Here is a 15,675-nt window from a genome sequence, read left to right as displayed (position 1 = left end):
GATAGTGGGAAGATAGGAAGCAGATTCACTCTGCCAGATGAAGCTCTGCAGAAAGGTTCATGGTAATGGCTTCCCTTTATTGATGACATTATTAAGCTACATTTTAAGTGACCTTGAAAAGAAAAATCAACATATATTTTTTGTATTGATTTGCTTTCATGATAAAAAAAAGCAGCACTTTTAGGGGTTTGCTGCCATCTTGTGGACATTGACAAAATCATATTTTCAACTTTAATACACAGGTATTATCTGGAAGCCCATTATCTAGAAATTTCAGAATTATGAGAAGCCTGTCTCCCATAGACTCCAAATCGAAAAAAAGTTTTAAAAATTATTTATTTTTCTCTATAATTATGAAAACAGTACATTGTATGCCATCCCAACTAAGATACAGGTAATAAATATTGGAGGTGAAGCCTGATTGGTTTAATGTATAAATGATTTTTAGCAGACTTAAGGTATGAAGATCTAAATTATTGAAAGATCCATTATCTGGAAAACCCTAGGCCCCCGAGAATTCTGGACAATATGTTCAATACTTGTACATATGAATAGTGACTATTTATAGTAAGTCACATTACTAAAACAGTGGAGATCCTTTACTTATTTATTTATAAAAATATATGAAACTGCATTTAATCACAATAAAAGTAGTGCATTGACTCCCTTGGTTTTTTTTTAAATTTTCTTTGTTTTTCCAGTGGTTATTTTGTCCCTAAACCTCCCCTCCCATCTGTGTTCCAGACATTGTGCAAATATACAGCAGAGCTAGGGTTCTTGTCAGTGGTAGAGCAGGATTAGCAGGTGATAGGCTTGTCTCTGTGCAACTCTATAAGGAGAAACTTATGTGGCCTGGCTTCTTCCTCTAATGCTAAAATGGGCACAAAAGGTCTGACCATTAATGTAAGTTATATATACAGTCCCAACATGTATTTAGCTTGAATATCCAGCCCTTAGGGTTCAGCCTAAATTGTTTGTGGAATGGTTGGAGTAGCCCAGTATGAGATGGAGTTGAAAGTTCATCTATTTTTCATTATAATCTTCTATTTTATCAGTTCCCACACTGTGGGGCCAGGAGAGTGCCGGAAAGCTAGTAAATATCAGATATTTATACATTATTTATTTTCTATTTTTCTAATTTGTTGGAACTATCCCAGGATAACTTTATCAGCAATATTTTTTTTGGACTACAACTGGTGGCTTGGACCAAAAAGCCATTACTAGATGTGCTCCTGTGCCTTCCCACATACAGAATATAATGTGCACTGCTATGCAGACATAACTGTGGCTATATTCCAATCCTTTATTTGTTCTTATACATTGCAGATAAAATGTGTCTATGAATAGAATAAGTATGTGGTCAAAACTTTGGCTTTCCTTGAACCATTCATCGAAACTATCCAGTTGAAAGCTGACACCATGTGATGAATCTCTGCTTAACTTTTTCCAGTTGTGCATTCATGTTTCATCAGCAGGGAACCTCCAAGATGAACGCCATACTTGTGCTAAATGGAGCAAATTGGAGTGAGCTGCAGCCTTCTTTGGAAAGCACTGTGATATAAGGCTCTTATTAACAACCAACACATGGCAAAATAAAATGACACATGATTATGGGCTCATGATGATGGGAGCCCATAAACACCAACTTCTGCCCCAAAGCAACATTTTGGCAGGTTTTATCTCAGATATTCAAGAAATATTGCAAATGGGAAGTAAACGGTTGGAGAATGTCATAAATGGAGTGATCTTGTTCAAATATTCTCACTAGTTCCCAGTTCTATATACTTCTCATATTCTAGAATATCTTCCATATCTTCATCCATCTCCATAGATAGCTCCGACAACAGCACCTCCAGTGCCTGAAACAAAGAGAAGCAATGCCATTATTTCATTCAGTCCTGTGATGCACACCTTTGTTTTTATTTTGTGAGTAGAGTTGGATGTTTTACAAGTCTCATATTCAGCAAACTGCATAGACTTGATAAATAGGTCCATTTCTTACTTTCTAAGTGTCAATGAATGTCACTAGAGTCACAAAGAGTCTCAGTTATTGTTGATGAATAGAGTGCTGCCAAATGCAGGAAGTGCTGTATTCATGGGAAGGGTGCAGGTCCAAAATTGAGTGCTAAATATTGGGGCAGAGTGCAAAAATCATGGACGTTCACACCACTTTTCATCCTGTCTTGTGCTCAGTAAATGACTCCAGATAAGTACAGGGCTCCCTATGCATGTTGTGCCTATAGGAACTTGATGTTGCCTCAACTGAATCACATCTGAAAAGCATTTACATGCAATCTATGTCGAAAGGCGATCCTTCCCATACAGGTGCAAGCTCATTTGCATGCAATTTATTGAATGACAGAAATATTTAGGACTGGATTGCAGTGGTACAGTTACATTGGAATTATTGAAAAGTATGTTGCATTGTGGTTAAGAAACAGGGCAATTTTTGCTAGCTTTTGGCACTTTGCTTTTTGAATGTGCCCTATTTTGGAAGATTAAAATAAAAGTATTTAAAAGTGGATTAGCCCCGGTGTGGGCTTATCTGAATGACACAACTGAATCCTTTCTTTTAAAAAGAACTAACTATACTTGATGCTGAATCCCCAGTAGTCACACAGACTGAGCCACAGTGGAGCACTTGCAGTGGTTCAGCTCATAGTGTCTGTGCAAATTCATTTTCCTTGTTACAAACGGGCAAAACTGAAAATGATTTTACTTGATACATTGTTTTTTTCATCGTCTACCCACATCTAAGCCCTGTTTGTTTTTGTACTCAGCCATCTTCCCTCCGTTATGTAAACAAAGCTCCACCTGGTGCATTGTGCTCAGTGAAGCCTTATATAATACATATTCACGAACCCTCTGCCAGAAAAAAAAACTATTGGTATTTTCAGAAACAAATATCATGTTTTCAGTACAGCGTGAACCTTATATGTAAGTGCTTTAATGATGTTTTCATTTGTTAGTGCTACTGGCTTTTTAGACCAATCATCAGTGGACAAACGGGATCATTTGCACATGTAGATTTTTACTCGCAATGCAGTGTTTTAACCCAGAATTCCAGTGTAAATGCAACTGCATGCTAATTTGAATCTACACGCGATGCACCAATACAAGAGCAAATTAGCACCTGGTTTTGTAAGTCTGCTTTTCCCTGATTTCCCCTAATTTTGATGTCACTTCCAGGGTGCAGCATTAAAGTCTGATTCTGTTCAAAATTTTGCATCCAAAATAGCGTGATTGAAAATGAACCATACTATCCATTAAATGATCTACTGTGCTACTTACTCCGTCACCATATTGTGCTTGGTGCATAAACTTGTGCCCAAACTTGAATCTTACAAAAAAATTAAATATTATACTCTTAAGCTGCATAATTATATTGCTCTACATGCCTGGTGTTTCCATGGCACTTTAAGTGCATTCTTATCTAAATTACACATCTACTAGATCGTCATACTTTTATTCTACATTTATTAAAGAAATGCTTTGGGATTGTTAGCCTGACAAAATGGAGTATTTGTATTTGCTTGAGAATGGAATATCTGAAGGCACATACCACTCTGCTAAAGGCTTTTTGATGGAAGTGTCTCATGGGATAATTCTGAAAGGTTGCTTGCTGTTCCTGATGAATTCTGACATGCTGTCTTAAAAGAACATCCAGCATGAAACCTGAAATACAAAGCCGCTTAAAAATTTAGAGTGCTTCCTAACAGCAAGTTATCTGTGTATATGCACGTTTGTGTATGTGTGCAGAGATGTGTGTCTGTGTGTAAGCAGTAATACAGAGAAAAACATGATATTGCTAAGTTTGACTCACAATAGTTCTTGGATTCATGAAATAATAGACAAGTCCATGCGCTTTGTCTCCACTAATTTTCTGAAGAATAGTTATGGCTACTAACAGAAAAAAATCTTCTGGCGCAACATAGTTGAGATTGGGAGTGTCAGGACAGCGAGAAACGTATGGGGCAATACAATACAGGGTGTTAGAGAAAAATTATACCCCACAATGAACACATAACAAACATATAGTTTATATCATATTGAGTGGCCTAATAAAGAATTTTCCCATACTGGAATATAAATATCAGTATAGGTATATATTGGCCTGGATGTGTCTTTTTGGAAGTAACTACTCTAATTGTATGTGATATCTTTATGAATAGTCATGGGCGGATTGGGGCGTTTCGCTGGAAAATTGGCAAAAATTTAGCGAAACTGCGCTGAATTTTCGCAAATTTTTTCGCTGGAGGCGAATCGCAGGAATTCGCTGTGAATTCGCGCCCGGCGAATAAATTCGCCCATCACTATTTATGAATAGAATGTTGCCAGTGAACTGGTATCTAATGGGCATTTATGAATAAAATGTTTCCCATAGACCTTAGTGAACTGACATCTAGTGGGCAAAAACAGTACCTTCTAGGCTATATAGATCAGTTACATTTGAACTACATTTGAATGTCTCAAACATGGGGGTAACAAGGGTTTTTCTCAATAATAAGAAAAGCTTTTAGGGCTCCGCCGGCTGGGCCCTTGTTATCAGGTTCCCCTGGTGTCCCAGTCCAACACTGATCCAGCATATGGTAATTGGCACTTACTGTCCATCAGAATTGAAGACGAATCCTTTTCAAAAAGCACTGGTTTATTGGTTCCAATCATTCCAATTAAATGATGCAAAATAAATATATCTGTTAGATATTTATTTGCACTGACCGTAATCTGAAATACAACATTAAACCTGAATTATTTTGCTGTTTAATTCTGAAAATAAAAAAATGAAAGTGTTTGTATGTAACATTTTGTATAATTAAAGCAAATATATAAAGTCATTTGGAAATGTAATTGCAGCAGAAAGCAGTTTTTGTCTGATTTGCTCTTCCTTACACTGCTGGCCTAAACTTAAACTATTGAAAAATGTTGCAGGTAGTTAGCTCCTTTCCAGCCATGACTCCGGTTCCCACAATTCCTCGCATGTTCTGCAATGATATAGAATAGTGCAAGGCATTATGGGAATCTTTCAAATAACTTCATTAAAGGGGAAGTAAAGTCTAAAATAGAACAAGGCTAGAAATGCTGTATTTTGTATACTAAATATAAACATAAACTTACTGCACCACAAGCCTTATCAAACAAATGATTTATGCTTTTAAAGTTGGCCACAGGGGGCCACCATCTTGTAACTTTGTTAAACATCTATGAAGACCAAGACTGTGCACATGCTCAGTGTGGTCTGCTTAGGGATCGTCATAAATTATCAAAACAGCACAAGTCAAATACAGGTATAGGATCCCTTATCGGGAAACCCGATATCCAGAAAACTCCGAATTATGGAATGGCTGTCTCCCATAGACTCCATTTTATCCAAATAGTCCAAATTTTTAAAAATGATTTCCTTTTTCTCTGTAATAATAAAACAGTAGCTTGTACTTGATCCCAACTAAGATATAATTAATCCTAATTGGAAGTAAAACCAGCCTATTGGATTTATTTAATGTTTACATGAATTTCTAGTAGACTTAAGGCATGAAGACCCAAATTACGGAAAGATCCGTTATCTTTCGCAGGTCCTTAGCATTCTGGATAACAGGTCCCATACCTGTAATATCTGCCAGAAGCCGATACAGCAAGACCTATTTAATAATCAGAATAGGCAGACTGCACTGAGTTCTTGTCATGTGTTGTGTTATCATGTAATTTAATATGGATTTTATAGTTTTTGTATTGTTTAATACAAACTTTCTCCAACTCAAACTTCGACGCAAAATAATCCTCCAAATAGAATCCCAGCTGTTTAAATCTGGCTCCATGATCTTCCCTACAGCCGAAGTTGGAAACAGTAAAGGTGATGTAAAGGCAAAAATAAAATCCAATACAAATCTCTACACAGTTGCCGACTGCTCTACAGGGAAACACACAAAGCTGCTTGAGTTCTGCATGGCTGGGAAGCAAGGTGGGGGCTCCCCCTGCTGTTCATAATTATGATTGTTTCCCTGCAGAGCAGTTAGGGACTGTCTGACAATTCCTATCCACAGCAGTGAATGAAGGGAGAATTTTACTGTATACCTTCAGGTTTATTATAACAACGGTACACATTTTTTAATTAGAGTAATAAAAAAAATAAAAGTGAAAATGGAATTTTATTTTTTTGCCTTTACATGCCCCTTAAAAAAATATAATTAATGTTTATTTGAATATTATTCAGAATTAAATTTGCTGTTGTTATGCAATTTTTGTTTCAAAGAAAAAGCCCATTGTCATTTCCTTAACTGGACATCAAACGTGACTAACACCTGAAATGGATTAGATATCAAAATTTCCCCAAAGTTATCTTTAAATCCCGCTGCCCGCTCAAATGACCATTGTATCACAATAACAGCAAAATAGCTCTGCACCACATCATTTCAAGTTCCAAATCTGGTGTCTGTTTGCTAAAGTGCAGTAGAGTGTGATAATGTATTGTGCCAAGAGTTGTTCCACTAAACTGGCGATCACTGCTTCTATTGCAGATTTTCTGGCACACAGATTTGTTTTCCAGTATGACTGCATTGATGCCCAGTGCCAAAATTGTTACCCAATTCTCTTGACACCCAAACAGTGCCATTATGTGAAATTAAAAAATTGTTCAGTGAGTGAGAAACAATGTTAGTTTTTCATGTAAATTGTTCATTGGTAGATCTAACTGGGGAGAAACAATAAAAGTTAATGTAATGTTCCTGAATTAGTCTATAATAATATGAGTTGAAAATGATTGATTATTGATGTTAATAAAATGACTATAATGAGTAATTAATTTATGAATACAATTGAATGATAACTCATAATAATAAAGTTGTCATTAATCAAATCTGCAAGATTTCTAGAAGAAAACAGGCCCCGTTGACTTTGATTTGTAGGACATCTTGTCACTAGTGATGGGCGAATTTGCACTGTTTCGCTTCGCCGAAAAATTCACGAATTTCGCGCGATGCCCGTTTTTGACGCCGGCGCCCGTTTTTGACGCCGGTGTCCGTTTTTTCGGAAATTTTTTTTTTGACGCAGGCGAATTTTTGACGCGAATTTTCGCGGGCGTTTCGCTGGCAGCGAATCGCGCAAATTCGCCATGAATTCGCTCCTGGCGAATAAATTCGCCCATCACTACTTGTCACTGAACATGTTTTAAAATCAACATGCCAACCTAATATAAATAAAAGAAATTCATTTTTTTGTGTACTCTAGAAGCTTCAGAATACATTTTTTGATTTTTAGAAAAATGACGGCATGATACAGTAATAACTGGAATCCCTGATTTCTAGTGATGGGCGAATTTGCGTTTTTCGACGCCGGCGCCCGTATTTGACGCTGGCGAACGTCTGTTTTTCGAAAAAAAAGATTTTTTTCCGCGAATTTTCGCTGGCGTTTCGCGAATTTATTTGCTGGCGGCGAATCGCGCAAATTCGCCGCGAATTCGCGCCTGGCAAATAAATTCGCCCATCACTACTGATTTCTTGAGATTGTGAGCTTTTGTGGTGGCTCACAATAGAACAACCAGAACACACACTTTGTTGTGGCTTTATTGTGCTAGTAGCACTTTAAGCCAATCTTAAACTGACTTTCATTTTTGTATTTAAAATTCTACAAGTTTTCAAAAACTTCCAATGCTTGTTTATCAGGTGGCTGTGGAGCTGCACTGTTTTTGAAGGGGCATAGACTTTCCCTAAAACTTCTTCTTTTACACTCTCCTAACTCTATAAAGTTAACGCAGTGGTAACTGCAGGCAAGTAGCAAGCAGGGCTTGATTTGTATTGAGGGTGACCAGAGGCTGTCATCCCCCAGTGCCCACCTCCTTCCTCACAATCATGCGCATCCTTAAAGGAGAACTTAACCCCCTGTACCAAAATCACTGCTTAATTGCCTGCCATTGCCCCCTCTCCTCTTCCTCCCCATACTATGCATTAGTCAAAAAACAAACCCTTAAAAAAAATCTGACCCTAAAATGCAGGGCAGTGCGGCGGATCTGCAGGACACCATTTTCCACCACTTCATATTCTTTCGGTGCTCAATGCCATTTTGAGCCAGTTGAAGCTGATTCCTGACTTGGCCCAACTGTGCATGCTCGAGCAAGCTTTGTGTTGACGTTGAGCCTGAAAGATACAAGTGGAAGATGGCCCCCTAAAGCTCCGCTGCTCAGCATTTTAGGGTCAGATTTTTTCAAGGGGTTGTTTTTTAACTAATGCCCAGTGAGGGAAAAGAGAGGCAGCTAAGAGGGGCTTGTTCTCCTTTAATACCTACATCCAGAGCACAGGGATGTGCAGAGATTTTAACAGCGGGCAATATCTGCCAAGTGCCCAGTCTCCAGTGCTCTGGATGTAAGGGAGCTTCAGGTGCAGCTGGGCAGCGTGCCACCTCTTAAATTATGCTACCCTAGGCCTGAACCTTTGTGTCCTTGACACAAATCTGGGCCTGGAAACAAGACTGACAATGTAGGGGCTGATTCTCAACTTTAAAAACAAAAAAAAAATCTCTAGTCCCTTGGCAATGACATGTAGGGAGGTAGTGCTGGAGCCCAGCACTTACTACTGTCCTGCAGCAGTCCCCTGTAGTGTAGAGCAGGCATTATTCACATTAAAGGAGAGCTTGAAGATTTAATAGACTGTGTTTCTGGGGACTGAGTAAATGACATTATTTCTTTAGTTAGAGAGTTTCTTTAGTTAGGACATTATTTCTTTAGTTTGAGCTTGCCCTAGTTAGTTAGCGAGGCCCTTATTGCCAGCGGTTAGGAGTTTTTGTTTGTCTAAAATAAAAGCAAGTAAGAGGGAAACTAATACACCAGTTGTTTAGTTTACCAACTACTGTGTGTGCATTAACTATCAATCAGTACCAGATTTTGCATGATATTTTCGTGGGTTAAAATAATGCAAATTATTGGTACCACTAAATTGTTTCAAAAGTTCTACCTAAATCTTGCTGGGTTATATCCCTTAGGCCCTATAATACCAATATAGTTTTGGATACCAAAACAGCTCTGTATCTTCCACTGTTTTTATTTTTTTTGTTAAAATATACAGTCAGAAAATAAAAAATGAACAGTAATCCCGGTGTTAAAGGAGAACTAAAGCTCAATGAAATGTACAGTAAGCGGCAGATTTATCAAAGGTCGAATTTCGAAGTGAAATATACTTCGAAATTCGACCATCGAATGGCTATACTTTAACTTCGAATATCGAAGTCGAAGTTTTTTTACCGTCTTGCGGTCGGAGTAAAATGCTTTGATCGAACGATTTTATTGTGTGATCAAACGATTTTACTTTAACTTCAAAAAATTTAGAAAAATGGATTAGAAGGTCCCCATAGGCTAACATAGCACTTCGGCAGGTTTAATTTGGCGAACTATTGAAGTTGAAGTTTTTTTTAAAGAGACAGTACTTTGATTATCGAATATTTAAACTATTTTACTTCAGACACTCCTAACAATATCCAAGATGGTGAGCCCCTATGCATAACTTTAAAGCTATTAAAGTTTGGAAAATTACTCATTTTCAGAAACCTTAAGGCTGATGCAATAAGTTCAACTGCATTAGACATATTTGTTTTTACTGTTTAGTAATAATGATTCACATACAGCGTTGGACTGGGGGCCCCGTCTGGCCCCCTACCTCAGCTGCAAAACCCCCTCTGGACCCCCACACTAGCCGCAACCCACGATGGCCAGGCCTACTGGGTTCTTCCAGGTGTCCCACTGGCCCAGTCTGACTCTGCTCACATAATTTTGGGGAGATGCATTCTCAATTAAGAATATTCTTTATTTTAGTTTAGAAAGTCTACTGGGGAGTGCAAAGTAGAGTTTTAGAGAAAGTTGATGTTCTCTTTAAATCTAATTTAAATCTCCATTGCTTTAAAGTACATTTTTTGCACCACTTGTCTTTTTGTTAACAAATGAAATGGTGAATGGACCCTTTAATAAATATGCCTCTCAGTTTTTTGCATTGGCTCACCTTTCTACATGTCTCAGCAGTTGACACATATCCGCTGAACCTAATTCATTTTGGGGTGTAATTCTCTTTTGTTAATATGCATCAGTTTTGGACATGTTTCTCGTGTACTATTTTTCCTGCTTTTATTATGCATTAAAATGGTTTTATGCCATATTGCTTTTACATTTCTCTTTGAGCTGCCATGCATGTCCACAAAGATCAAAGCTGTGAGAACCTTTTCCCAATCTTTATTTTCCCATTTGGTATTTCAGTTAGTGACTTCTTTCATATAAATGCGTTATTATCCTACTCTTCACGTTAATATTTCAATAAGCAGCCCTAAATTCTCTTCAGTGAAAGGTGGTTGCAAGTTGCATTACTTTTGAAGGATTTTTGATCCCTGTAAATTGTATTTAAGATAAATACTAGGAAATACATATTCTTTTGTGCATTGGGGATCTTTGATTGTTTAATCATAAAAAGTGCCCTGCTTTTGTTGTTCATAATGTGAATGCTAATAAAAGCTGCACACCAGCCTGTTGCATCAAAAGTCTTTGTTGCTATAATATATAGGCAGACAAAAAGACATGAATCTGCTTAATGAAAAATTTAGAGCTGCAAATATTTTAAAGTTGGGCTGCAGGCACTGATTGCTAATTGTTTGCATTTAAACTAAATGCAATCAGTGCAGAACTACTAGCTACAATTTCTAGAAGCCCCCCTGATTTTTGGCATTATCTGGTAACCAGTTATTTTCCATCAGAATTCCAAGCATTTTCAAAGCCTTCCTAGATCATCTCACTAATTTAGCTTTGTCTAAGCTTGATTAGAGGTCATTTCTTTAGAGTCCAGACAGAATTGCAAGATCACTATGATCACACTAAGAGAACAAATGTGTCCAGAATCACAGGCATTGCTTTATTTATGTTGTGTTGAAGTCTGATACAGTGCAGACACTTCCAGCAATTCTGCAGGGAGCAAAGTGTAAAAAAACATGGCAGATAGTACATGACACCTAGAGGAACATTTATCAAGGGTTGAATTCATGTGAGTTCTTTTTAACTCCAAAAGGTTGTATATTCTCAGCAACTTATCACCTTAAAAAAGACACAGCGGGGTACAATCACAATCTTTTAAACTCCCTTAAAATTGATTGAGTTTGAAATTTGATTGAGGGGAATTTATTAAAAAAATTGAATTTTTAAAACTCAACAAATTTTACCGATCCGAAAACTCGAATCAATTTAGATTTATTATTATTATACAAATTATACAAAACTTGAATGTCAGGAAGGCTACAAACATCACCAAATTGATCCCTGGACCTCTCCCATTGACTTATGCAGTAATTTGGCAGGTTCTAGGTGGCGAATAGTCTAATTCAAATTCTTAAAGGGCCAGAGTATAATAAATCTCTTAAACAGAATTAGAATTTTTTTAAAAACTCGAATCAAATTTGGATAATCTGCTTATCTCAGAGGCAACACAAATATCGGGGAGCCACCTTGTGGGCAGGAAAACAGTGTTTTGTACTTTGCACTTGGGTTTAGTGATGGGCGAATTTGCGCCGAAAAAAAACCATTTTGACGCCGGCGAATTTTTTCCGCGAATTTTCGCGGGCGTTTCGCGAATTTATTCGCTGGCGGCGAATTGCACAAATTCGCCGCGAATTCGCTCCTGGCAAATAAATTCGCCCATCACTACTTGGGTTATGCACTCTGAATTTTGTCCTAATTTAATAAACAAGCCCTATGATTTAAAGGGGTTGTTCAGCTTTCAATTAACTTATGATATGATATAGAGAGTGATATTCTGAGACAATTTGCAATTGCTTTTCATTATTTATTATTTGTGTTTTTTGGGTTATTTAGCTTTTTATTCAGCAGCTCTCCAGTTTGCAACTTCAGTAATCTGGTTTCTAGGGTTCATATTACCCTAGCAACTATGCATTGCTTTGAATAAGTAACTCAAATATGAATAGGAGAGGGCCAGAAAGACCAGTAATACAAAGAAGCAGTAACAATACATTTATAGCCTACAAAGCATTTGTTTTTTAGATGGGGTCAGTGACCCCCATTTGAAAGCTGGCCACAGTCAGAAGAAGAAGGCAAATATTTCAAAAGCTATAAAAAGAAAAAATGAAGGGCAATTGAAAAGTTGCTTAGAATTAGCCATTCTATAACATACTGAAAGTTAAATTAAAGGTCAACTACCCCTTTAAGATACAATTTAAAAAGAAACTGATTAGATAGATAAATAGATAGATAGATGTGTCATGTAAATTGATTACCTGATTCTGCTGAAGTTCAGAAATCTGCTCATTATATTCACTAAGGACAGCAGTTACTGTGACATTTACTTCTTCATCAATAACTGGGTGAATAATACTTTCAAGGAAAAATTCTATTTCAAAGTCTTCCACAACTTCCTTTCTCTGAAAAAAAGCAGTACATCTTAGTTTTAAACACATCCACACTGCAAACTAACTAAAGAATGAGCTTTAATTTTCAATATATGTATGATCACCATTTACATCAAGGTCACAGATAACAGCACAAATAACACTGATGGGGTGGTTTTCATAAACTCAAGCCTTGAAATTGGACGTATGACTGACATATGATAAAATCTGACATTTAAGGAGCGGCAATCTAGTTTTGCATTATCATCTGATAATGCAATTGACACGAAGAGTTCCTGCATCAGTGTTAAAGGATATGCAATACAATGAATGTAAAATTGCTCAGAGGGCTCTTCCAAGCACTTTCTCAATTTATATTAATTTTTTGCTCCAAAGCTATTAAGATGCTAATATAATGTTTTTTTTTTTAATAACAGCACCACCTGCTGGTCAGTTCTTCTGACTGTACCGTCAAGTAGAATATGTCAAAAGAAATACAAAGAAGTCTTCTGATCTGGTTTCTATGCTCAGGAAAGAAATCAGAAATCTCAGATGACCTTTTTCACAAAGTCTTCAGAAAAAAATAGTGTTAACAACCAAGTAAACTGATTGTTTACATCCATTTAAAGGAAAAGGAAAGACTTGGTGCACTTGGGGGTGCTAAATATTAGGCACCCCCAAGTGATTGTATTGACTTACCTGAAACCCCGGGCTGGTGCTCCTATCAGCAGAAAACTGCACCGGATCGGGGTTATACCAGTGAGCACCACGGAGCGATCCTCTTCTGTCTTCCTCTTTCCTTTGCGCGCCTGCGCTTGTGCAGCAGAGCGGAAAGACGAACTTTAACTAAAAAGTCAGCTATTTCGTTCAACTGCGCATGCATTTGGCCCGGGAAATTTGAAGAAAGAAGACTCTGGAAGAGGATCAATCTGTGGTGCTCACTGGTATAACCCCGGGTAGGAGCACCAGCCCGGGGTTTCAGGTAAGTCAATACAATCACTTGGGGTGCCTAACATTTGGCACCCCCAAGTGCAGGATGCCTTTCCTTCTCCTTTAAATGGAAAAAAGGTCAAGTGCACATCTGTACTAACAAATACCTATATGTAGGGAAAAATGAGCAGGATCACATGTGTGCAACATGAATCTGTAAGTGTGTTTTAAGGCCCCTCTAGATTACAATCAATTTAACCATCCCTTTTTCTTTTTCCTTCTTCTCCTTTCCCATTTGTTTTACTATTTTTGTGATCTCTCTCATATATTATATACACTATTTCTAAACAATAACTAAAGTTCTGTTCTACAGACTGTTTGATGTCTCCAAACTGCTGCTCTTCTCTTATTAGTACTGTGCTGTCAGTGTTGATGACTTGTCCAAGTGGCTGCCACTATACAGGAGACCTCAGAACATGCAAAACTGATCAATTCCAAGGAGTACTTATTTGGTGTAGAGCAGGCCATGGCCACATCATAGTATAATGAAGCTTATTCCTATGCTTCCGTTTGACCATCAATGTTGTCATATTGGTAGGACTTTGAGTTTCAGACTCACAGCTGGCCTTCCAAATGGCACGTTTCCCAATGTCCTCTACTGAAATTCAGATCCTGCGTAATGATAAGTGAATTGTTTTTCCATATATGGTCTCGCCACAAATCTCTGTTTCACAGTTTCACTGTGAAGGTGAAAAGTTTCATGAAACATGCTAATAATTCACTTCTTGCTCAGAGAGTGCCCAGACTTTGTCACCCTGTGATTTACTCTTGATACCCACCCTTCATCTTGAGATCTACCTTAATAAAATATTGTGCTGCCTATAGTACATATCAGTATATAAATGCAGTGCCAACTCCATTTTTAAAGGAATGGCAACACCAAAAAATGAAAGCATTTTAAAGTAATTACCGTATAAATATACTGTTAGCATGCACTGGTAAAAGCTGTGTGTTTGCTTCAGAAAGACTTCTATAGTTTATATAAACAAGCAGCTGTGTAGACATGGGGGCAGCCAATCAAGCTGGAAAAAAGGAGAAAAGTCACAGGTTACATAACACATAATAGATAAACCCTGACCAATACAATGGGTTTTTTTTATCTGTTATGTGCTATGTAACCTTTTCTCCTTTTTACCAATGGCTGCCACAATGGCTACAAAGCAGCTTGTTTATATAAACTACATGAGTCTTTCTGAAGCAAAAAAACAGTTTTACCAGCGCAGAGCAACAGTACTAGTGATGGGAGAATCAATCTGCCTCGGGCGAATTTGCCGCAAATTTACGAATGATTTTGGACACCCATTGACTTTAACTCAGGCATCAAAATTGACGCAAACTACTTTTCAGACGCGCATCCAAAATTGATGCAGGTGTCAATTTTCGAGTTTCACAAATTTGTCCGCGAAACGAAACGGGAGAAACACTAAACAGTACATTTTTAGTTTTTAATGCCTGCCAATACACATAGGGGGTTATGTAATAATAGACACTAAGTTTGCCCAGGGGCAGCAGCCCATAGCATAGCAACTAATCAGCAGGTAGCATTTATTGGTCACCTGTTTAAATGAAAACATCTTATTGGTTGCTATGGGCTACTGCTCCTGGGCAAATGTAGTGCCTTATATTACATATTGGGGATAGTATGTAAATGCAGTGCCTGCCAACTTCATGTTTAATGGCTGTCATGACACATAGAAATATATAAACGCAGTGGCAAGTTTACATGTAATGCCCCATAGACTTTAACGTGTTTTGCGAAATTTTGCCGTTACACAGATTTTACAGTAGTTTGGCATTTTTTGGCAAAGTGAAACAGTACAGATTTGCTCATCATTAACCCTGGGTATTACATTTGTGAGGAACATGTCTGGAACAACAAATTGAGAGGTAAGAGTTGGTTCAAAAGGAAATGAAAATCAACGGCCTTTCCTGCTGGTTTGCCTAGTTTCTAAAGCAAAACTCTTTAGCTCTTAAGTTAAAGTTTCCATCTCTTACCTGGCTGTTTTTACACATTTTACCATTTTATGGGGGGTTCTTTTTCATGCCTGATATCTTAACCAGTACATTTGTCTATTTGCATTGCTGCTTTTCAAAAGCGACTGTAACCTTGACCTCGCAGAATTGACTTTACTAACTGTAGATTCAACACTGGCAGGGCACAATCCAGTTTTCTGACTCTGTACCATTTGTAGCATCAGTCAATATGTTCACCTGAATTGTTTTATTGTAATTTTTATGTTTTCAATAAAAGATCATAAACACCTTTCTATAATCCGTTGGCTTCTTGTATACTGTATGCTTTTCTATTTTCTAGTCTTGATTGCATCT

At 37.5% G+C, this 15,675-nt stretch overlaps 1 protein-coding gene across 2 annotated transcripts in view; it reads right to left on the bottom strand.

Moving 5' to 3' along the window:
• Positions 1 to 372: 372 nt before the first annotated feature.
• The window catches only part of LOC108696475, a 40,114-nt gene continuing 24,811 nt past the window's right edge, over positions 373 to 15,675 (bottom strand). For both annotated transcript variants that reach the window (XM_018225898.2, XM_018225899.2), the window contains exons 9-12: positions 12,247 to 12,390; positions 4,605 to 4,725; positions 3,563 to 3,675; positions 373 to 1,859 (exon numbers count right to left, since the gene is read on the bottom strand). In XM_018225898.2, coding sequence (XP_018081387.1) covers positions 1,752 to 1,859; positions 3,563 to 3,675; positions 4,605 to 4,725; positions 12,247 to 12,390 — 486 coding nt within the window. In that variant the 3' untranslated portion in view covers positions 373 to 1,751. The remainder of the gene's footprint in view (positions 1,860 to 3,562; positions 3,676 to 4,604; positions 4,726 to 12,246; positions 12,391 to 15,675) is intronic.

The sequence above is a fragment of the Xenopus laevis genome, chromosome 7L, assembly GCF_017654675.1.
Source record: "Xenopus laevis strain J_2021 chromosome 7L, Xenopus_laevis_v10.1, whole genome shotgun sequence".
Taxonomy (NCBI): domain Eukaryota; kingdom Metazoa; phylum Chordata; class Amphibia; order Anura; family Pipidae; genus Xenopus; species Xenopus laevis.
Note: the sequence above shows the minus strand (reverse complement) of the source record. Positions and strands in the feature narration are given on the sequence as shown.